Genomic DNA, 23,326 nt, shown 5'->3' on the forward strand with positions numbered 1-23,326 from the left:
GCAGTAGCAGCAACATTAGGTACAGGCAACTGAGACTCAATTGGAGTAGACACAGGAAAAGAGACGAGAGGCGTATCCTCAGAAATAAAGCCAAAGCTTTCTTCATCAAACCCACAAGAAAAGAGTTGTTCAGTAGAGTCACGTGGTGCTGCAGGCGTGTCTTCATTATAACTCACTAAAGTAGCACTTTCAGGCTAGGACATGGAAACAGGACGAGGAGGAGGAGTAGCTTCGTCATCTAAAATGACCCGTCTTCTAGCCTGTGGCTTACAAACCAATGAGTCCGCATCCCTCTCCTCTTCATCTTCAGAGTCCTGTGGCCTATCAGCTTTTCTTTTTGATGAGGAACTCAAGATTATCTCTTGAGCTCTTGATAGAGAAAGCCTCGAAGCAGTGATTGAAGCAGCACTCACACCCCGAATGGGAAACCCTTGTAAAGAAAAGGGTTAATAAGTCTCAGGGTGAACATGAAAAAAAAGAAGAAAGTAGAAGAGGAAGTTACCATGAGTCTTAACTTTCCATTCAAATCTGTTTGAAAGGTATTTCCAGGACCTTTCCTCCATTGGAGCAACTGTTAACAATTTTTCTACCCAACCACAGAAATTAAAAATTTCCTCAACAATTCCCATGGTTGTTGAAAAAGAAAAGTAAAATAGTTATGAGAGAATAAGTTCTTTTTTTAAAAAGAAAAGAAAAGAAATAAAAGATTGAAGGAGAAACTCACGTGCAAAGTTCCACTTCTCAGGGAAGGGCATGTTTTCTTCGTCTACTAACCCACTTGTAGGAGCAGCAATAAATCGGGCGTACCAGCCACAGTCTTTGTCGTATTCAGGGCTTACCAAAACCTTCTTACTTCTCGCTACGAGAGTAAAAACCCCATGACGGAATAATTTGGGAGAGTAGAGATGAATTAGATGGTAAAAAGTAAAGGGTAATTGAGCTAGATTTGACAAATATCTAAGGCATGACACTGCCCTCCATACAATAGGGCCAATCTGTCCTAAATACACATAAAAAAAACGGCAAAATTCAATGATAACTGGGCAATAGGTGGTCTAAAACCTAATGTGAAAGGATATGTATACACGAAGGAAAACCCAGATTTAAAGGAAGTGATCTTTGATTCTTATTAGGGACCAGAATTGGGAAGTCAAATTTCCAATGGCAATCTTTACGTACAATAGAAATCAAACCCCTGGTAATCTGGGAAGGGTAAACATCAGCACGATCATCAGAAGTCACGGAAGTGACTTGATTCCTAATCGATTCTCTATCAGAATAGAAGGAAAGTTCAGCAGGGATAATCTCATCCATAGAAAGTTCATGAATTGGTTCACTAGAATCTCTATTTCGAGCAGAAATCTATGTGGAAATGAAGCCCTAGTTCTAGAAGAAGATGGAGGAGTAGAACTTTGTTGAGAAGAAGAACCACGTACAGAAATTGATCCTAAACTACGCAACCTACCACCTCTCCTACTTCTGGTAGGAGCAAGGGGAAGTTTGTCTACAATGAGAACTTTTTGGGGATCAGGATTTGGAGAAGACATAGTTGCATGGAGAAGTAGAACGTATTGAAGAACAAGATGTGGATAAAAAACACTAAAGAAAATTTTTTCGTGAAAGTGAAGGCAAAGGATATATTTATATACAGAAGCAACTGTCATGCAAAAAAGGTATTGATGGAACCACCATTATGAAAACTGCCACTTCGTGACTAATGCAGCCGCAAAAAAGCCCTAGAACCCGCTGAAGAGTTGCAGAGCCAATAGATGATTACCACGTGTCACATGCATTAAATGGAAGTGACATACGTCGCATCAGTTCAGAAGAAGGTATAATGGTACGTGGGAAACGGTGGCAAAAATTCCCGCCTTAAACGAGATCCACTTCCCAAATATACAATTGCTGAATAATTGGAAAGTGGGGGGACTATCTGTATTGGGGAAAATAAACATTACACGTGGAGCTAGTTATGTGGATGACATGGCAAGACATGTGGATCATTATAAAAGCGACAGCTGGAGAAGAGTATTTAAAAAGACGTGAGTCTTAATAGGTACGAGCAAAACGTTTAAAAGATAAGAAGAAACGGTTACTCGAGTCTATTTAGCGATTTAAAGAGGCACCGGTGGAATGAACCAAGATCGTAAAAAAGAGATATTCATTGATCTTCAATTAATGAGCATGAATGGTTACAAACGTTACAGAATCTTCACGAAACAGTTATGATTACCAATTATAACGTTTCATTAATGTCATTAATGCTCATAATGACTCGATCATAAAGAAAAAAATATTGTACTTAGAGATGGCTATATAAGGAACAAAAATTTCATATGTATGGACACATTCAGATTACTATTGGAATATAATTGTTTACTTTTGTTTCTAGTGATTACTTGGCTATTCTAATTTTCATATTTTCTTATTGCAAGAATATTAATTTCTTTGATTATCAGTAACCCGAGTAATTCTAAAAACAGGCTTTCACCAAAATTTTTATTTTTTGGTTAAACAGTAACATTCGCAATTCTTAAGATTTTTTTGTTTAATTTAAGACTCGTAAATCAGACAAGTATAATTTAAGCTTGACTAAAAAGAGAAACCTTAAAGTAGGATTAGAGTTTGATCATTTTTTGAAATACTAATATTTGAGCTCTTCCAAAGAAAAGATTTGTAAATTTAAATGTTAGGCTCAAATTTGATTTTAAGCTATGTAGTTCTCCCAAGTGATTTCTTGGGCTCCGAGTTACCTAAAATTGTGTGGGGCCAGTAGTTCCTGAAGTTTGATTAAGTAAATAGTTAGGGTTAGGGGACTTACTTGCGCGTGGCGTGTGAGCCATATCTTTTTCTGAATGGGGCGGAATTTGTGTTAGCGAATGTTGGTTGGGGGATGCGAGATTTTGTGGCGGATTTTCTCGGAAAGTGCATCGTCTTCCATTCTTGGGAAGGAGATGTGTTTGGTGGTGCACCGGTAGTAGCATTAAGAGAAGGTGATGTATTTTACATTGAATTGGACGTGGATGGTGGATGGATTAATTAAGGTAGAACATGTCTTTTGTAAATGACCGAGTTTACGACAAGCAGTACAGAGGAGATTAATTCCTTCATATAATATAATTTGTTTATGGGTGCCAACGAAAATGTGTGATTTCAGTTGTTTTTCTAAGGGTACCTCGACCCAAATTCTTGCATGCTGGCCTCGTGTAGTTTTGGAGGTACTTGTATCAATTTTTAATTGCTTACCTATTTTATTGCCCACTTTTGGAATATATCTAGGTCGTAAAATTTCGTTGGGAGTTCAGGGAGCCGTACCCAGATGGCTGAGTATGTGAGCTTTGCTGTGGAGGCTAGGAATTTGGGTTCCCACTTTCTGACAGAAAAAAATGGTTGAGAATGAACCAAGGCCCGTCGTGTAGGGCTCTCAGCATGTTTTCCTTCTTCTGAAATTTTAATAGAAAGAAGTTTGAGCCCAAATCAACTAGGTGTAATTCCTCCGTCGGTTTTCATTATGCGTAGATCTTTTTGTCGTAGTAATTGGTGACCCACTTGTTGGGCACATGCCCATGTTGTCCAGCCAAAGGCCTAATGGCCTAATCCTATTCTCTTTTGGTTTTCAATCCTATTTGGAATTGGATTCGGTTTATTCCTATTTTGAGTGGGTTTTGGCTTTAAGAGAAAGCACCACTCATGATCTATAAATAGGACAACCTTGGAGAATTATTCTATGCTCATTGATACAAGTCTTTGAAAGACTTAAGCACATAAGAGTGGGTTCTGAGAGAGCTTTCATCAAGAGAGAAGAGAGAAAAAAAGTATTTGTTTTGCTGCAGATTTTTATTCCGACCAGCCAACTTCAAATCACGTTTTCCGATTCGTTAACAGTTGGATCGGGCTGAAATTTTGACTGAGTGTTCATAACATCTTGGTCTTGGATTTGAACGGTGGAGATCGGATTAGGAGTCTCGTAGCATCTGATTTCAAGCCTCGAACAGCAGCTTCGTTTTGTGGATTATACTCTTTCTTCAATTGATTAGTTGTTGCTCTTATTGCTATTGTTGCTGCGTGTTTGGCCCTTGTTGTGTAGCCAATTTGGAGAACTTTTGTAACCCTCTTATTGTTATAGTGGAGCTTTTTGGATCTTTGTGATCCCGTGGTTTTTACCTTCGATTTGAAGGGTTTTCCACGTTAAAATTTGGTGTTCTTTATCTTCTTTATTTTCGGATTTGCCTCTTCCTCAACATAACAGTGGTATCAGAGCCTTGGTTATTCATCCGGGTTATTACGGAATGGAGGCGAATATGAGCAAGATGGTATGTTTAAATGGGAAAAATCATAATATTTGGAGAAGCAAGATGAAAGACTTGTTGTTCGTGAAGAAGATGCATCTACCCGTTTTTTCAGCTCATAAACCCGAGAGTATATACGATGAAGATTGGGATTTCGAGCACCAACAAGTATGTGGATATATACGGCAATAGGTTGAAGATAATGTTTGCAACCATATTGTGAACGAGATACATGCGAGATCATTGTGGGAAAAGCTAGAGACTCTTTATGCTTCAAAAACCGGGAACAACAAATTGTTTCCGCTAAAGCAATTGATGACCTTTAAATACAAGGAAGGCAGCCCTATCCTTGATCACATAAATTATTTTTAGGGCGTCTTTGATCAGCTATCTGGAATGGAGGTTAATTTTGATGATGAGATACAAGGACTTTGGCTTCTTAATACTCTGCCAGACTCTTGGGAAACTCTTCGTGTTTCTTTGACAAATTCAGCTCCTGGAGGTAAGGTGACCATGGAATATGCCAAGAGTGGTGTGTTGAACGAGGAAGTAAGGAGAAAATCGCAGGGTTCATCCTCACAAGCAGATATCTTGGTTACAGAAAACCGGGGGAGAGATAGAACAAGAGGCTCAAAGAATAGAGATAAAAGTAGAAGTAAGTCAAGGTCCAAATACTATAATGTTACATGCAACCACTGTGGCAAGAAAGGACACATCAAAAGGTTTTGCCGAATCAAGACACTAGAGAAGGAAAGAAAGTTGAAAAAAACGAGAACAATGTTGCTGCTATTGTTCAAGATAACCTTCTTTTTTCTTATGATGAAAACGTCATCAATTTGGTATCCCATGAGACGAGCTGGATAGTAGATTCTGGAGCTACCTCACATGTCACACCAAGAAAAGATTTTTTCTCATCTTATAATCATGTTGATTCAGGAGTGTTAAAGATGGGAAATGCCAGTGAAGTTAAGGTGTTTGGTGTTGGCACAGTTTGTTTGAAAACTAATAATGGTTCAACGTTAGTTCTTCAAGATGTGAAGCATGCTCCAGACTTTCCTTTCAATTTGATCTCCGTAGGAAGATTAGACGATGAAGGTTACCATAATGCTCTCTTTAACGGCCAATGGAAGCTCACCAAGGGCTCGTTAGTAGTGGCTCGAGGAGTCAAGTCTGGTCAATTATATGTGACACAAGGCTCTATTCTTAATGACTCAATAAATCTGGTGGAAAGTGATAGTTTGTCAGAATTGTGGCATCGAAGATTGAGTCATATGAGTGAGAGAGGGATTACGCGTTTGGCTAAGAAAAGTTTGCTTTCTGGAGTAAAACAAGCAAAGCTGCAAAGGTGCATACATTGTTTAGCTGGCAACAGAAAAGGGTTTCCTTTTATAGCCATCCTCCCTCAAGAAAGCCCGATTTATTAGAGCTAGTACACTCTGATTTGTGTGGTCCTTTTAAAGTAAAGTCAAAAGGTGGTGCACTTTACTTTGTGACCTTCATCGATGATCATTCTCGTAAGATCTCGGCGTATCCTTTGAAATCTAAAGATCAAGCACTTGGCGTGTTTAAGGAATTTCAGGCCATAGCTGAGAGACAGACGGGGAAGAAATTAAAATGTATTCACACTGACAATGGTGGTGAATATTGTGGTCCCTTTGATAACTATTGCAAGGAACAAGGAATTCGTCATCAGAAAACTCCGCCCAAGACGCCTCAATTGAACGGTTTGGTAGAGAGGATGAATAGAACTCTAGTTGAGAGAGTTAGATGCTTACTTTCAGAGGCTAAACTTCCAAATACATTTTGGGCGGAAGCACTTAACACTGTTGCCTATGTTATCAATTTGTCTCCTGCTGTTGCTTTGGATGGTGATGTCCCAGACAGAGTTTGGTTTGCCAAAGATGTTTCTTATGATCACCTGAGAGTTTTTGGGTGTAAAGCTTGTGTGCATATTCCTAAAGATGAGAGATCGAAACTGGATGTCAAAACTAAGCAGTGCATCTATGGTCAAGATGAGTTTGGGTATTGTTTTTATGATCCAATTGATAATAAACTTATTAGAAGCCGTGATGCAATATTCTTTGAAGACCAAACTATTGAAGATATTGACAAAGCTGAGAAGATAGATTCTCAGAGTAATGAGAGCTTAGTTGATATTGATCCAGTTTCAATTGCTAAGGCACCTATTGCACATAAAGGAACCGAAGACAATGATGGAGATAGTGATCAAGATCAAAATGATCATCATGGTGTAGATGTTATGGATGCTCAAGTTGATGAAGTTGTGGTTGATCAGCAACCAATTCCTGCACAAGTAACTACTACGAATGCTCCTGAAACCTCTCTTAGAAGATCAACAAGGGAGAAGCAAAAATCCATGCGCTATCCTCCTGATGAGTATGTACTTTTGACTGACATGGGAGAACCTGAGAATTATGATGAAGCCATGCAAGATAATCACAAAGATCATTGGATCAAAGCGATGGAAGATGAGATGAAGTCACTCCATGAGAATGGCACATATGAGTTAGTGAAATTGCCGAAAGGTAAGAGAGCTTTATCTAACAAATGGATATTCAGAATAAAGCAAGATAACCATACCTCTACGCCTAGATACAAGGCGAGGTTAGTTGTTAAAGGTTTTGGCCAGAAGAAGGGAGTTAACTTTGATGAAATTTTCTCCCCTGTTGTGAAGATGTCTTCTATTCGTGTGGTTCTAGGCTTAGCCGCAAGTCTAGATTTAGAGGTTGAGCAGATGGATGTCAAGACTGCTTTTCTTCATGGTGATTTAGATGAGGAGATTTATATGTAGCAACCTGAGGGTTTTGTAACTAAGGAAAAAGAAAATTATGTCTGCAAATTGAAAAAGAGCCTGCATGGATTGAAACAAGCTCCAAGGCAATGGTATTTGAAGTTTGAATCTGTCATTGAAGAACAAGGGTACAAGAAAACTTCTTCAGACCACTGTGTATTCTTCCAGAAGTTCTCTGATGATGATTTTATTATTTTATTGCTTTATGTGGATGACATGCTTATTATTGGAAAGAATAAATCCAGAATTGCAGTCCTTAAGAAGCAGTTGAGCAAATCGTTTGCGATGAAGGACTTGGGGCCAGCAAAGAAAATCTTGGGCATTCAAATCCACCGACACAGAGATAGAAATGAGTTATTTCTGTCCCAAAAGCAATACATTGAGAAGGTACTCAAGAGGTCCAATATGACAGATGCAAAAGTGGTTAGTACTCCTCTTGCTAAACAATTCAAATTGAGTATTAGTCAGAGTCCATCTACTGATGAAGAGAAAAAGGAGATGTCTCGTATTCCTTACTCTTCTGCCGTTGGTAGCTTGATGTATGCTATGGTTTGCACTAGACCAGATATTGCACATGCCGTAGACACTGTTAGCAGATTCATTTCCAATCTTGGAAAAGAACATTGGGATGCAGTAAAATGGATATTAAGGTCCACTTCCGGTTATTTGATCACTTTTGCGGGAGGGGGGGGGGGAAGGCTGTTTCTTGGCAATCTAGACTATAGAAGTGCATAGCTCTATCCACCACAGAAGCCGAATATATTGCTGTCACAGAAGGTGCCAAAGAACTATTATGGATGAAGGAGTTTATTAATGATCTTGGCTTTGAGCAGCCACGGTACATCTTATTTTTTGATAATCAGAGTGCTATCTGTCTCACCAAGCACTCCACTTTTCATTCTAAGACCAAACATATAAATAGAAAGTATCATTGGATAAGAATGGCCGTGGAAGAGAAATTATTTGAGGTTGAGAAGATACACACTGATGAAAATCCTTCGGATATGCTGACAAAGGCGGTGGTTGCAGATAAACATGAATTTTGTAGAAAATTGGCAGGCATGAAGCCTGTCAATAGTTCCTCTACTTGAAGACACATTTGGCCCCTTGGCTGGAGGGGGAGTTTGTTGGGCACATGCCCATGTTGTCCAGCCAAAGGCCCAATGGCCTAATCCTATTCTCTTTTGGTTTCCAATCCTATTTGGAATTGGATTCGGTTTATTCCTATTTTGAGTGGGTTTTGGCTTTAAGAGAAAGCACCACTCATGATCTATAAATAGGACAACCTTGGAGAATTATTCTATGCTCATTGATACAAGTCTTTGAAAGACTTAAGCACATAAGAGTGGGTTTTGAGAGAGCTTTCATCAAGAGAGAAGAGAGAAAAAAACCCACGTCCTCTTATTGGGCTAAAACGGCCCAATGACACTCTTAACATGGTGTGATATTGTCCGCTTTGGGCCAAGCCCGCACGGTTTTCCCAAAAAGGCCTCACACTATTAAGATATCCCTACACCTTATATGTAGACTCCCAATCTTTTCAGCTACCAATGTGGGACTTTGTTCGCACACCCAACAATCTCCCCCTCGAACTAAGTTCCACGTGGCCCACTACCACGATCCACGGGTCAATTTTCGAGATTCACTGTGTGCCACCCATATTGTTAGAGTATTATGGCAACCGGAGCCCGCAACTAGCTTCTTCTTGTGTGTGCACCGCCCTGCGCCATCACTCCGCCATCTCCATACTCGTTCCGCTGAACCTGGGCTCTGATACCAGTTGTTGGGCTAAAACGGCCCAATGACACTCTTAACATGGTGTGATATTGTCTGCTTTGGGCCAAGCCCGTACGGTTTTTCCCAAAAGGCCTCACACCATTAAGATATCCCTACACCTTATATGTAGACTCCCAATCTTTTTAGCTACCAATGTGGGACTTTGTTCGCACACCCAACACACACATATATATATATATATATATATATATATATATATATATATATAGTGTTAAATCCTCTTAACATAACATAAGAGATACTTTTAGTGTNATGACATGCTTATTGTTGGAATGAATAAATACAGAATTGCAGTCCTTAAGAAGCAGTTGAGCAAATCGTTTGCGATGAAGGACTTGGGGCCAGCAAAGAAAATCTTGGGCATTCAAATCCACCGACACAGAGATAGAAATGAGTTATTTCTGTCCCAAAAGCAATACATTGAGAAGGTACTCAAGAGGTTCAATATGACAGATGCAAAAGTGGTTAGTACTCCTCTTGCTAAACACTTCAAATTGAGTATTAGTCAGAGTCCATCTACTGATGAAGAGAAAAAGGAGATGTCTCGTATTCCTTACTCTTCTGCCGTTGGTAGCTTGATGTATGCTATGGTTTGCACAAGACCAGATATTGCACATGCCATTGGCACTGTTAGCAGATTCATTTCCAATCCTGGAAAAGAACATTGGGATGCAGTAAAATGGATATTAAGGTATTTAAAAGGTACTGCAGATTTGAAGCTGTGCTTTGGCAATGGCAAGCCTGAGCTTGTTTGTTACAGAGACTCTGATTTAGGAGGCAATCTTGATATTCAAGATCCACTTCCGGTTATTTGATCACTTTTGCAGGGGGAGCTGTTTCTTGGCAATCTAGACTATAGAAGTGCATAGCTCTATCCACCACAGAAGCCGAATTTATTGCTGTCACAGAAGGTGCCAAAGAACTATTATGGATGAAGGAGTTTATTAATGATCTTGGCTTTGAGCAGCCACGGTACATCTTATTTTGTGATAATCAGAGTGCTATCTGTCTCACCAAGCACTCCACTTTTCATTCTAAGACCAAACATATAAATAGAAAGTATCATTGGATAAGAATGGCCGTGGAAGAGAAATTATTTGAGGTCGAGAAGATACACACTGATGAAAATCCTTCGGATATGCTGACAAAGGCGGTGGTTGCAGATAAACATGAATTTTGTAGAAAATTGGCAGGCATGAAGCCTGTCAATAGTTCCTCTACTTGAATACACATTTGGCCCCTTGGCTGGAGGGGAAGTTTGTTGGGCACATGCCCATGTTGTCCAGCCAAAGGCCCAATGGCCTAATCCTATTCTCTTTTGGTATCCAATCCTATTTGGAATTGGATTCGGTTTATTCCTATTTTGAGTGGGTTTTGGCTTTAAGAGAAAGCACCACTCATGATCTATAAATAGGACAACCTTGGAGAATTATTCTATGCTCATTGATACAAGTCTTTGAAAGACTTAAGCACATAAGACTGGGTTTTGAGAGAGCTTTCATCAAGAGAGAAGAGAGAAAAAAAGTATTTGTTTTGCTGCAGATTTTTATTCCGACCAGCCAACTTCAAATCACGTTTTCCGATTTGTTAACCGTTGGATCGGGCTGAAATTTTGACTGACTGTTCATAACATCTTGGTCTTGGATTTGAACGGTGGAGATCGGATTTTGAGGCTCGTAGCATCAAATTTCGAGTCTCGAACAGAAGCTTCGTTTTGTGGATTATACTCTTTCTTCAATTGATTAGTTGTTGCTCTTATTGCTATTGTTGCTCGGTGTTTGGCCCTTGTTGTGTAGCCAATTTGGAGAACTTTTGTAACCCTCTTATTGTTATAGTGGAGCTTTTTGGATCTTTGTGATCCCGTGGTTTTTACCTTCGATTTGAAGGGTTTTCCACGTTAAAATTTGATGTTCTTTATCTTCTTTATTTTCGGATTTGCCTCTTCCTCGACATAACACCACTTTACGTCCAAAGACCTTCACTATGACTGAAAATTGCCATGGTAAATAGAGTCTTGATTTGTCTTCATTAATAGCGGGAATAAAGTTGTCGGGGTCGATGGTTGTATTGCTTTCATCGGTAAGATCTATGGCAGGCAATTGAAGATGAAGATTATTGAGATTTGGAGATAATTGTGTGTTTATAATTAGTTTATTCAAGAAGGAGGGGTGGTCGGAGTTTGTGACATGTGAGGGTGTGTCGATTTGCGCATAGTTGCGTTATCTGGTGGTTCTGTGGTTTTGGAATCGGTGGAGTGTGGTTGTGATGCCATGAGTATTTTAGGATTGTGGGGTGGGAGTGCTGTGTAGGTGCGGCAGAAGTAGGGAGAAGTTAAGAGCATTTTTGCTTCTTGTTAAGGTCCGTTGTAACTAGAAATTTAAAAGTCTCATCACTATGTTGTTGATTTGCCTAACACTCATCATTGTTCCCCATCGTTTTATAATGTATTGCATTGTATTGTATCGTATCGTTTTTATGAATACAATGTTTGGATAAATTGTATTGTTTGTTATTGTTAAATAATATTTTGCTGTTTGGTTTGACTGTATCGTATTGTAGTGTAACTGATAAGTATACTAAACTACCCTCAATTGTTTAAATATTAAATTTATCAAAAATTATGCATAAAAATAATTTTAAAAAATAAAACAGAAGGAAGAAAAATACCTTAAGAAAGCAGAACAAATGAGCGAGACAGAAGAAGGCAAAACAAAGGAGCACAACTAATTAGAATCGAGTTAAATGCAAATTAGGAGAAAAATAATACAGAAGGCAGCAAAACACCTTTAACGTTGGCGGCAGAAGTTCTGAAAAAAATAAAGTAGGTTATAGGTTGGAGATTTGGAGTTAAAATAGAAAAAAAGGTAAAGGGTAAAATAGAATGTGGAGTAAGAAGTTGGGCATAATTGGAAAGAAAAATAGGAAACAATCCCACCACACCAAATCGGTTGTTTCAAAAAAGGGGACTCTTCATTTTTCTGGAACAATGGATTTAACAATACAATACAACCAATTTTAATGAAACAATCAAAACAAACATTGTTTTAGGATAACAATACAATACGATACAACGGGGAACAACCATCCAAACAAGCTGTAACTCATTTTGCTGGTAAAGTATGAATGGGTCATTCTGCGGTATGCTTTTTCCTTTGTGGTAAGAAGGGTGTTTGGTTGCTTTCTTAGAAACTCTTAATGCAACTTGAAAAGTCAATAGGAATTTTTGTTTTTGGTACAGCTAATTATGACCATATCTCTCTTTTTATATATGAAAATTTATTTTTACACGTAAAAGATTTATCTTTTACACATAAGAGATCTAAAAATGACACTCTAAATTTCAATATTGTAAATGGCTAAGAAAGCTCATTCCCTCCTCACTAAGGTGGGCAGGCCAGAGATACAAATTTTAACAGTATAGTTTTTGGCAATATGCATCAAGTTCAATTAATTTAACTCAAAAATAAAAGGAACAATTGTCACAAACTCTCTTTTCTTAACTATCTATACCAACAAAACGGGTTCATTATTCTTGGTTTCTTGGCTAGAATTTTGCCGCTATTTGCTTAACGTAGAAATTCAAAAGGTTCGTAATATCTATCAAATCTATTTAATGTAATCCCATAGCATTTATGGGAAAGAACGTGAGCAAATATTGATTTTAAGAAAGCATTTTGTACGTGTTTCGAGCCTAAATCTTTTCTATGGAACTTTAAGATAAGCCCCTCTCATTCTTTGGACAACTCCTTATAGAGAAGTTGTGTATTGCCAACAAACAGCTTCTCTATAAGGAGTTGTCCAAAGAATGAGAGGGGCTTATCTTAAAGTTCCATAGAAAAGATTTAGGCTCGAAACACGTACAAAATGCTTTCTTAAAATCAATATTTGCTCGTTTTGGACATAGTCCCTACATAAAATTTTCTTTTAATATTACTAGATTTAGGCTATGCGCTTTGCGCGTGTAACTATATCAATGAATTATTAAATTTTATAATTATATTCAATTTATATGAACATTTTTCTCATTAAAATAAGATAGACAGATATATTCATGTATATTTTATAGTTATAGATAAAAATAATATACACATAGTTATTATTATTAAATAAAGATCTAATGTGATTTGATTTTAGTCATTTTTATTTAAAAAAATTAGCTTTCAACTTGCGACTTTGAATAATTTTGATACATGATTTTAATTTTATGAGTTAGGCAACTATCTTTTCTAATAATAACACAGAACGAAAGTCTAAATCACCAAGTAAAAAATAAGCAATAACTTTTATTTCAATTTTTCCCCTCTATGTCAAATACCAATAAAATTAATTTGCTACCTTCAAATATTAAAAAAAGTACAATTCCACCGACCAAAGCTAGTAAACTTTGTGAGTATATTGATTAGTGCGAATTCAGAATTAATAAATCTGTACTTGTAGTCATTCATCGTCATTACAATTGATGTGATTTCTGAGATTAACCAATTATTTATTTGGTTGGAATTCTTGTTGTTAAAATAAATATTTCATATCACTAATAAATTCACCGGTTTTCTACCTATTTAAAAGCTCTTGATTACTAATAAATATAAATTAATTCCCTTATATTAGTCGTATTTTGCGTATTTTAATCTGAATTCCTTATACGGCTCAAGTTTTAGTATAATCGATAGACCATAAAATAACAAAAGATTAATAAAAGTACTTAGTTGTTTTCGTCAAATTAAAAAAGTAGTAGTAGTTCTTCAAAATTTTCCTAAAAATGACTTGAATCCAAAAACTTGAAATTTGCATTCCTAAAACGTATTTCAACATCAAAATTAGTTTTTTTATTGGACCTAAATATTAGGTCTTCTTACACCATATTTTAGTTGATTTTAAAATTTTAAATATTAGAATATTAGTAAAATGACTATATGTCTAGTGTGAAATCTATTTTTAAAGGGTAAAAAAGGCGAACGTCATTTTGCTAAGGGCCTTCGTACTTTTAATATAGTATAGATAAGCATTAGCCCATTGAATCCATAGTCTGTCTTTTCTTTATTACACATCATTTTCCACACAAAAAGGTCAGTCACAGAATGTCCCATTTCATCATGAAAAATTAGAAAAAACATATACTAACTACTTTCTACTTAAAAATAGATTTGAACTATATAAAGTATGTAACTATTTTTTACATTATATTTACTGGTAAAAACTAAAGTTACTATGTGATGATAATTTTCAGAATTATTACATAAACTTAGAATATTTTCTAAAATAATACATAAAATTTTGTGAATGGTAGAGATATGTGCAAGATGGCTCATACATAATATCTCGAAAAAGAAAAAAAACGTTACACACATACTATGATTTTAACAATTTATTAGAAAAAATAAACATATAGAATGTATCATTTATAAACTTGAGAGATGAAAAATTAATTAAAGGGGAGCAGAAGCACCACATTCCTTCCAAAGCTTGTCACTATTTTCCCAAACGTCAGTTTTATTCACTCCCTTCAACTCAGGACTGTCAAGAGTAGACTCCACAATAATGTTGTGACATTTTCTCCCCAGTGTCAAAAGCTGACTGCAACACTCTTCAACATCGCTATACTTTCCACTATCGAATATCCTGTTGAAAATGATCACTCCACAATCGTCCGAAATCTTTTCCAAACATTCCCCCACTTGTGTGTGAAATCCAGGGTACGGCTCAGGTGCCAACGTTTGTTTATTGCTATGATTAGGAACTGAATATAGCGAAGAATCATATGATTCTTCGTCATAGTTGGACTCAGATTGATCATAATCAATAACATATGTATCTAGCAGATCAATATCATTGTTGAAGTCTTCTTCAATGGCTAGTGCTATTGGTGTCACAAGAAGAAACATGAAAACTGCGACAATTGCTACAAGCCTCATCAGCTTTGACATCTTGTGTCTTTGATAAAAATATTGGAATGGGGGAGAAATGGTTAATTTGTGAGTATATATTTAATGGGAAATTAGGAGTGAGGGGGAATTAATGAAGCAAAATAGTAGTAACGTTTTAAAGTTGAAAATGACGAATAAATGTGTCATTAATTTCCCATAATTTTCATTTATTGTTTGACTCTCTTTTCTTAATTGTCTATAAAAAAACGGGTTCATTATTCTTGGTTTCCTGGCTAGGATTTTGCCTTTGTTTGCTTAACGTAGAAATTCAAAAGGTTTGTCATATCTATCAAATATGTTTAATGTAATCCCATAGCATTTATGGGAAAGAAAGTGAGCAAATGTTTCTTTTAAGAAATCATTTTGTACGTGTTTCAAGCCTAAATCTTTTCTATGAAACTTTAAGATAAACCCCTCTCATTCTTTGGACAACTCCTTATAGAGAAGTTGTGCAGTGCCATTACATGACTGAACAAATAAGATGTTTGTTCCAAATACTCCTTTGCCTTGAATATCTTTCTAACCATTCATGATGCTCGTTTCGGACATAGTCATTTTTGTTTTAATATTATATGTATTAGCCCATTGAATCCATAGTCTATCTTTTTTATTACTTTAAAATCCCATTAAAAATCTTCATTTTATTTTCATTTCATTGATTATTCTTGATTTTTTTCTTTTTTTGTAAGTTTCTTCTCTATGGAGGTAGAAGTTTGGTAAAGTTATATGTGACGTTTATAGTAAACTAATGAATAAAAAATATTTGATTTGAAAGTACCGGGAATACACCTCCTCTAATTATAGCCCACACTTTCCCCTTCCCCTGGTGCAAAGTAACTAATCGGCCAGATTCGGGCAACGTATGCTTTTTTTAGGGGGAAGCGCTCCTGATAAAGAATTACTCTATTTTCTGGGCTCGAACTTGAGACCTCTGATTAAGAGAGGAGGAATCTCGTCCATCCCACCACATATTACGGTTTTTCCTTTCGATTCTTATTTTTTACGTGGTAAGTTGGTAATTTAAGTTTATTGATGATTTTCTGTTTTGTTCCAAATATATTAGGTTTACCTGGTAATGCTCCTTATAAAGAGAAACTCGTCTCAATTGACGATGAAAAACGAGTGAAGGAAGTCGAGATTGTTGTAGGTGGATATTTTGATCTAGGATTAAATTTCTATGGGATTATGTTTGAAGTTATAGAAAGGGATGAGAATTTAATCTTAGTAAAAATTACTATTGATTTTGAGACTAAAGATGCTGAAAATATTCATCTTACTATTGTCAATCTCCAAGCTCTGGTTGCCATTATGAAAGCTACAGTTGAATATTTCAACCAGAGGAGCAAGTAAATTAATCTTCTTTTATTGGGATTCATGAATTTTCATAGTTAATGTTGTTTTTGCCTTGTAGTTATTGCCCTTTAAAGTAATGTATTGTACTTTGATGGACTTAGTAGTGGATGTCAATATTTTTGTTTATTGAATAAAACTTTTTGGCTTTGCAAGGAGATGAAACATTCTCATTTCTTAAGATTTTTTGTTTTATATAGGACTCGTATATCAGGCAAGTTTAATCTAACCTTGAGTATAAAGAGAACCATTTAAGTAGGATTAGAGTTCGATCATTTTTGGAAATATTCTCAATTCTCCCGAGTGATTTCTTCTTTAAAATGCAAGACCATCTTCATGAATTCGAGCGACACGTTTCGGAATCACCTAAAATTTTGTGGGCTCATCAAAAATGTCCTAATGAACAATAGTTATTGTTTCGCTACGTATGTTCCTCGGTTTTTCGCGTTTTAGGACCATAATACAAAAATTCAGGACGATTTCCGATTTTTCATGTGCTAATGTCCACGCCATCTTCATGAATTCCGGGGACAAACTCCGAATCACCTTAAAATTTTTGGTCTATCAGAAACGATCTAATGAATAATAGTCATTGATTCGCCATGATTTTTCCTCATTTTTTGGCGTTTTAGGGCAATAAAATAGGAATTTAGGACGATTTTCAATTTTTTGTGTGCCAATGTTCACGCCATCTTCATAAATTCAAGCGACAGGCTAGGAATTGCGGAAGACTAAGAAGACTTTGTCTCGCCCACGCCCAAGAAAGAAAAGATCATATCACCAACGGCTTTCGAGTAGAGGATTTTTTTTTCATTATTCCCTCGGAGTTGAGTTATAGTTAGCAGATGGGATCTAATTCATTAGAGGAATTTTCTGGTTCCATCTGAATCGAACTAATGAATAATAGTCTTCATTTCTGTTACGACCCAAATTCCATCATAGGTCGTTATGGCGCCCAACACCGTCGTTAGGCAAGCCAACTCTAATCAACTAGTGAGTATTCATTTATCTTACCAGCCAACCCCGTCATTTACCAAGTCCTAAGTTTAAAACAAACGAAAATTTACAAATTAACAATAATAGAAATACAACCCAAAATAATAGTCTACACAGTCTGTGCCAGGAACTAGTGTCACAAGTACTAGGGCAACTAGTAGAATATATAAAAAAATACCACTATCCTACTGCATGAAACAGAATAGACAGTACATAACAACAACAAAAGAAGAGAACTCTGGTATGCTGTTGAACGGCTCAGAAGGGGCAGCTCACTGTGAAATCTCGATCAGGGGTCACAAACGCGCGCCAGACGGGTAACTAGATGCACCTGCCTCAAATCCTGTACAGTTAAGTACATAAGCGTAGTATGAATACATAAATAACATGTACCCAATAAGTATCCAGTCTAACCTCGAAGAAGTAGTGACGAGGGGTCGACTTGACACCTACTAAGGTCAACAATAATAATATTTAAAGGTTACGCTAAGCATGAATAGCATGAATATAATGACAGTCTCAGAACAAGGAGAAACAAGATATTATTTCTTAACAATATATCAATTGCAGTCATGTCATGTAATAGGTTACATTTCAAAGCATTTAAACAGAGTAAATCATGGATGAGTTCCACATAATCAACATGCGCACATTATGCCGAGGTCGTACGGCCCGGTCCGACATAATAATAAACTGTGCACTGCCAAAGGGTCGAATGACGCGAACCATAGATGCATCTATTTTTTACCGAGGCGATCGGCCCGATCCATAAATAGCAATTTATTATCAAGTAAGCGTACATTGCTCATTTATAATCAAATAAATTCATACAAGTTTTCAAATAAGTGCGTACATCCGTTTATATTTATTTACAATTTCTAGCATGTCCTAAGTGATCTCAGTAGCAAGCAAGAACGTAAGCATTTGCAAGTATGGCATGATACGGGCCCTAATCCACCCGGACAATTAGCATAATAGTAGCTACGCACAGACTCTCATCACCACGTACGTACGTAGCCCCCACAGATAGTCACATACATTTATTTAATTCACCTAGGGGGTTATTTCCCTCTTACGAGGTTAGAAAGGAGACTCACCTTGCTCCAAAGCTTACTTCCAATTTCAAGAACGCGCTCAAACCCTCAATTCGGAGCTGAACGATCCAAAACTATTCAAATGGGGTAAGAACTAGTAAATACAAGCTCAAGAGTTTATATTCTAGCTATTAAAGTAATTTCCCAAACCTAAATACAAGTTCCCTAAAATTCATCCCCGAGCCCACGTGCTCGGATTTCGAAAATTTTTGAGGGAAGTTGTTACCCATAACCTAAGGGTGAAGAATATATGATTTTCACTTCATTTCCTACGAATTTCGTGGTTAAATCTTGTTTTTGTCAAAACCCTAGGTTTTACTCTAAACCCACAATTTTCACTAATTTACATGGTGTAATCTACCCCTAAACTATGTATTAAACTCACATTAAGTAGGAATAACTTATCTGAAGATGCTAGGCTGAAATCCCCCCAAATCATCCAAGGAATGAATGAAATGTGTCAAAAATGACACATTCCCGTATTAAATGAAGGCATTGCCTTCTGCGTTTTACGCACCTGCGGTTAGGGGACCGCATATGTGGTCTCGCTTCTACAAGGGAACGTCCGCATCTACGGAATTTGGTCGGGCTAGCTGGGACCGCATCTGCAATCTGGGGGCCACTCTACTGCGGTTCCTGGGCTCCTCCCCTTGGGCCGCATCTGCGATTGGTGGGCCGCTTCTGCCGTCTCGCACCTGCGGCTGGCTAACCACAGGTGCGGTATGACAGAGCTTCAGCTCCTTCTAAATTTTGCTAACTTAACTCGAGCCTCGTCCGATTGACGCTCGGGGCCCCCGAGGCCCCGCCCGAACATACCGACGAGTTTGAAATCATAAAACGGACTCGCTCGAATCCTCGGAAGTCCCGAAACAACGCTAAATGTAAGAATCACCCCCTAAAACCAATTGAATCAAACTTATGAACTTCAATTTCTTCAATTCACATCCAATGTAACGAAACACACTTATACTACTCGGATTAACACTAAATTTTACGTGCAAGTCTTAAATGACAATGCAGAACTATTCCCGATCTTGGAATTCTGTTCGGACTTTGATATCATAAAAACCCGCTCCAAACCAAATTTAAAGAACTTCAAAATCCTTAAGGAATCAACTTTCACTATTAGGTGCCAAAACGCTCTCGGGTCATCCAAAACCCGATCCGGACATACGCCCAAGTCCGAAATCATCATACGAACTTGCTGGAACCTTCAAATCCCAATTCCGAGGTCGTTTAATCAAAACGTTGACCGAAGTCAAACTTGGCCTTTTAAGCCAACCTTAAGGAACCAAGTGTTCCGATTTCAACCCAAACTCTTCGAAATCCCAAACCAACCACCCCGCAAGTCATAAATCAGTAAAAGCAAGTGCGAGAAGTCTTATTTAGGTAAACGGGGCCCTAGAAAGCAAAAGGACCAGTCGGGTCGTTACATTCTCCACCTCTTAAACAAACGTTCGTCCTAGAACGGGTTTAGATTCATACCTGAAGTGCTAAATAAGCGTGGATATCTGCTCCACATGTCCTCCTTGGACTCCCAGGTCGCCTCCTCGACTAGTTGGCCCCTCTATTGGACCTTTACCGCAGAAATCCTCTTGGATCTCAACTGGCGATCCTGTCTATCAACAATGGCAACTGGCTCCTCCTCATAACCCAAGCTCTCGTCTAGCTGAATAGAACTGAAGTCTAACACATGAAACAAGTCGGCGTGATACCTCCTAAGCATAGATACGTGAAAAACTGGATGAACTCCCGATAAGCTGGGGGTTAAAGCAAGCTCATAGGCAACCTCCCCAACTCGCCTCAACACCTCAAATGGGCCTATAAACCTGGGGCTCAACTTGCCTTTCTTTCTAAATCTCATAATACCCCTCATCGGCGAGAATATCAAGAGAACCTTCTCGCCGACCATGAATGATACATCCCGCGCCTTCTGATCTGCAAAACTCTTCTGTCTGGACTGAGTTGTGCGAAGTCTTTCCTCAATCAACTTTACCTTTTCCAAGGCATCTTTCACCAAATCGGTACCACACAACTTAGCCTCACCAGGCTCAAACCACCCGATAGGAGAACGACATCGCCGACCATATAAAGCCTCAAATGGAGCCATCTCGATGCTGGACTGATAATTGTTATTGTAAGCAAACTCAGCCAAAGGCAAGAACTGATCCCACTGCCCTCCAAAGTCAATCACACATGCTCTAAGCATGTCCTCCAGAATCTGAACTGTCCGCTCTGACTGCCCGTTGGTATGCGGTGGAATGCTGTGCTGAGCTCTACACGGTCCCCAACTCACTCTGTACGGCTCTCCAGAAATGAGAAGTGAACTAAGGGCCTCTATCTGATATGATGGAAATAGGCACACCATGCAACCGAACTATCTCCCGAATGTAGATCTGAGATAACCTCTCTGAAGTATAAGTAGTCACCACCGGAATGAAGTGTGCCGACTTGGTCAACCTGTCGACAATGACCCAAACTGCATCAAACTTCCGCAATGTCCGCGGCAACCCAACTACGAAGTCCATAGTAATGCGCTCCCACTTCCATTCAGGTATAGGCATCTGCTGAAGTAGGCCACCTGGCCTCTGGTGCTCATACTTAACCTCCTAGCAATTCAAACACCTAGCCACGTACTAAACTATGTCTTTCTTCATCCCCCGCCACTAGTAATGCTGCCTCAGGTCATGATACATCTTCGTAGCACCTGGATGAATGGAATATAGTGAACTGTGTGCCTCCTCCAGAATCCTCTCCCTCAAGCTATCGACATTAGGAATACATAGGCGACCTTGGAGTCGTAGAACACCAGCCTCGCCAATAGAAACCTCCTTGGCACTACCCTATAGCACCGTCTCTCTGAGGACTGCCAAATGCGGATCATCGAACAGCCGAGCCTTGATCTGACCCAATAATAAAGACTGAGAAACAACGCACGCAAGAACTCGGTTGGGCTCTGAAATGTCCAACCTCACAAGTCTGTTAGCCAAGGACTGAACGTCCAAAGCTAGTGGCCTCTCCTCCGCTGAAATGTATTCCAAGCTACCCATACTCTCTGCCTTCCTGCTTAAGGCATCTGCGACCACATTTGCCTTGCCCAGATGATAAAGAATGGTGATGTCATAATCCTTCAGTAACTCAAGCCATCTACACTGCCTCAAATTGAGATCCCTCTGCTTGAACAAATGTTGTAAGCTGCGATGATCAGTATAAACCTCACATGACACCCCATACATATAATACCTCCATATCTTAAGAGCATGAACAATCGCTGCTAACTCTAGGTCGTGCATAGGGTAATTCTTCTCATGAATCTTCAGCTGACGTGAAGCATATGCAATAACTCGCCCCTCCTGCATCAATACACATCCCAAGCCAACACGTGAAGCATCGCAATATACCGTATACATCCCTGAACCGGAAGGCAACACTAGAACAAGTGTTGTAGTCAAGGCTGTCTTGAGCTTCTGAAAGCTCGCCTCGCAATCATCGAACCAACGGAAAGGAGCACGCTTCTGGGTCAATCTGGTCAAAGGTGATGCAATGGATGAAAAGCCCTGCACAAATCGGCGGTAATAACCTGCTAACCCCAGGAAACTCATGATCTCAGTCACTGAAGTAGGACGTAGCCAACTCTAAACTGCCTTATTCTTCTTGAGATCCACCTTAATACCCTCTCCTGATAGAATATGCCCCAAAAATGCTACTAACTCTAGCCAAACTCACACTTAGAGAACTTAGCATATAGCTTCTGTTCTCGCAAAGTCTGAAGCACTACTCTCAAATGCTGCTCGTGCTTCCCAAGGCTACGTGAGTATATCAAGATGTCATCAATGAAGACAATAACAAAGGAACCAATATAAGGCATGAACACCCTGTTCATCAAGTCCTAAAACGTCGCTGGGGCATTAGTCAAGCCAAAGGACATCACTAGAAACTCATAATGGCCATTTCTAGTACGGAAAGCAGACTTCTGGACATCTGAGTCCCGAATCTTCAGCTGATGATACCCTAATCTCAAGTAGATCTTAGAGAACGCCCTAGCACCCTGCAACTGGTTGAACAAATCATCAATGCGCGGCAACAGGTACTTTTTCTTGATGGTAGCCTTGTTCAACTGGCGGTAATCAATGCACATCCGCATAGTCCCATCTTTCTTCATCACAAACAACACTGGTGCACCCCAAGGTGACACACTCGATCTCACAAACCCCTTTGCTAATAACTCCTCAAGCTGCTCCTTCAACTCCTTCAACTCTTTCGGAGCCATACGGTATGGTGGGATAGATATAGGCTGGGTACCTGGAGCCAAATCAATATAGAAATCAATATCACGATCCGGTGGCATGCCTGGAAGGTTAGAAAGGAAAACATCGGTGAACTCTCGGACCACTGGAACCGAATCCATCCTCGGAGACTCTACGGTGGTGTCCCGAACATAAGCTAGATAAGCCAAACAACCCTTTTCGACCATATGTCGAGCCTTCAGAAAAGAGATAACCCGACTAGATGTACTAACCGAGGAACCCTTCCACTCCAACCTTGGCAACTCTGGCATTACTAAAGTAACAGTCTTGGCATGGCAATCTAGGACGGCGTGATATGGGGATAACCAGTCCATGCCCAGGATGACCTCAAAGTTCGGTCATATCAAGCAACAAGAGATCTGCTCTAGTCTCAAAACTACAAAATGTGACCACACAGGACCGGTAGATCCGATCCACAACTACAGAATCGCCCATAGGGGTGGACACATGAACATGAGTACTCAAGGACTCACGAGGAATATCCAGAAAATGAGCAAACAGAGATGATACATATGAATAGATAGACCCTGGATCAAATAGCACGGAAATAATACCTGTGATAACGGCATCTGAGGCCACTGCATCTGGTCTGGCCGGAAAAGCATAAAATTAGGCTGGAGCGCCGACTGCTGGCCTCCACCTGACTGAGCAGTAGCTGGCTGACCTCTCCCTACCTAGCCTCCACCTCTAGGATGGCCCCTACCAGTATATCCTCCACCTTTGGGCGGGTGGACAGCCGGTGCTGTAATCATGGGCT

General features: G+C 38.9%; 2 protein-coding genes across 2 annotated transcripts; one reads left to right on the forward strand and one right to left on the reverse strand.

Moving 5' to 3' along the window:
* Positions 1 to 14,225: 14,225 nt before the first annotated feature.
* Positions 14,226 to 14,814, reverse strand: LOC109214626. The gene has a single exon (XM_019378563.1). The coding sequence runs from the start codon at positions 14,808 to 14,810 to the stop codon at positions 14,325 to 14,327; it is 486 nt and encodes a 161-aa protein (XP_019234108.1). The 5' UTR covers positions 14,811 to 14,814; the 3' UTR covers positions 14,226 to 14,324.
* A 34-nt stretch (positions 14,815 to 14,848) lies between these two features.
* Positions 14,849 to 16,172, forward strand: LOC109214623 (S-norcoclaurine synthase 2-like). The gene is made up of 2 exons (XM_019378561.1): positions 14,849 to 14,870; positions 15,886 to 16,172. Exons 1-2 carry the CDS (start codon positions 14,849 to 14,851, stop codon positions 16,170 to 16,172), a joined length of 309 nt encoding a protein of 102 aa, XP_019234106.1.
* Positions 16,173 to 23,326: the final 7,154 nt, after the last annotated feature.

This window comes from Nicotiana attenuata, unplaced genomic scaffold (genome assembly GCF_001879085.1).
Source record: "Nicotiana attenuata strain UT unplaced genomic scaffold, NIATTr2, whole genome shotgun sequence".
Classification (NCBI taxonomy): Eukaryota; Viridiplantae; Streptophyta; class Magnoliopsida; order Solanales; family Solanaceae; genus Nicotiana; species Nicotiana attenuata.

Coding starts and splice junctions, on each gene's coding strand:
- LOC109214626 (XM_019378563.1), bottom strand. CDS start 14,810: ATGAGGCTTGTAGCAATTGTCGCAGTTTTCATGTTTCTTCTTGTGACA.
- LOC109214623 (XM_019378561.1), top strand. CDS start 14,849: ATGGGGGAGAAATGGTTAATTT. Junction 14,871..15,885: donor GGGGGAGAAATGGTTAATTT/GTGAGTATATAT, acceptor CAAATATATTAG/GTTTACCTGGTAATGCTCCT.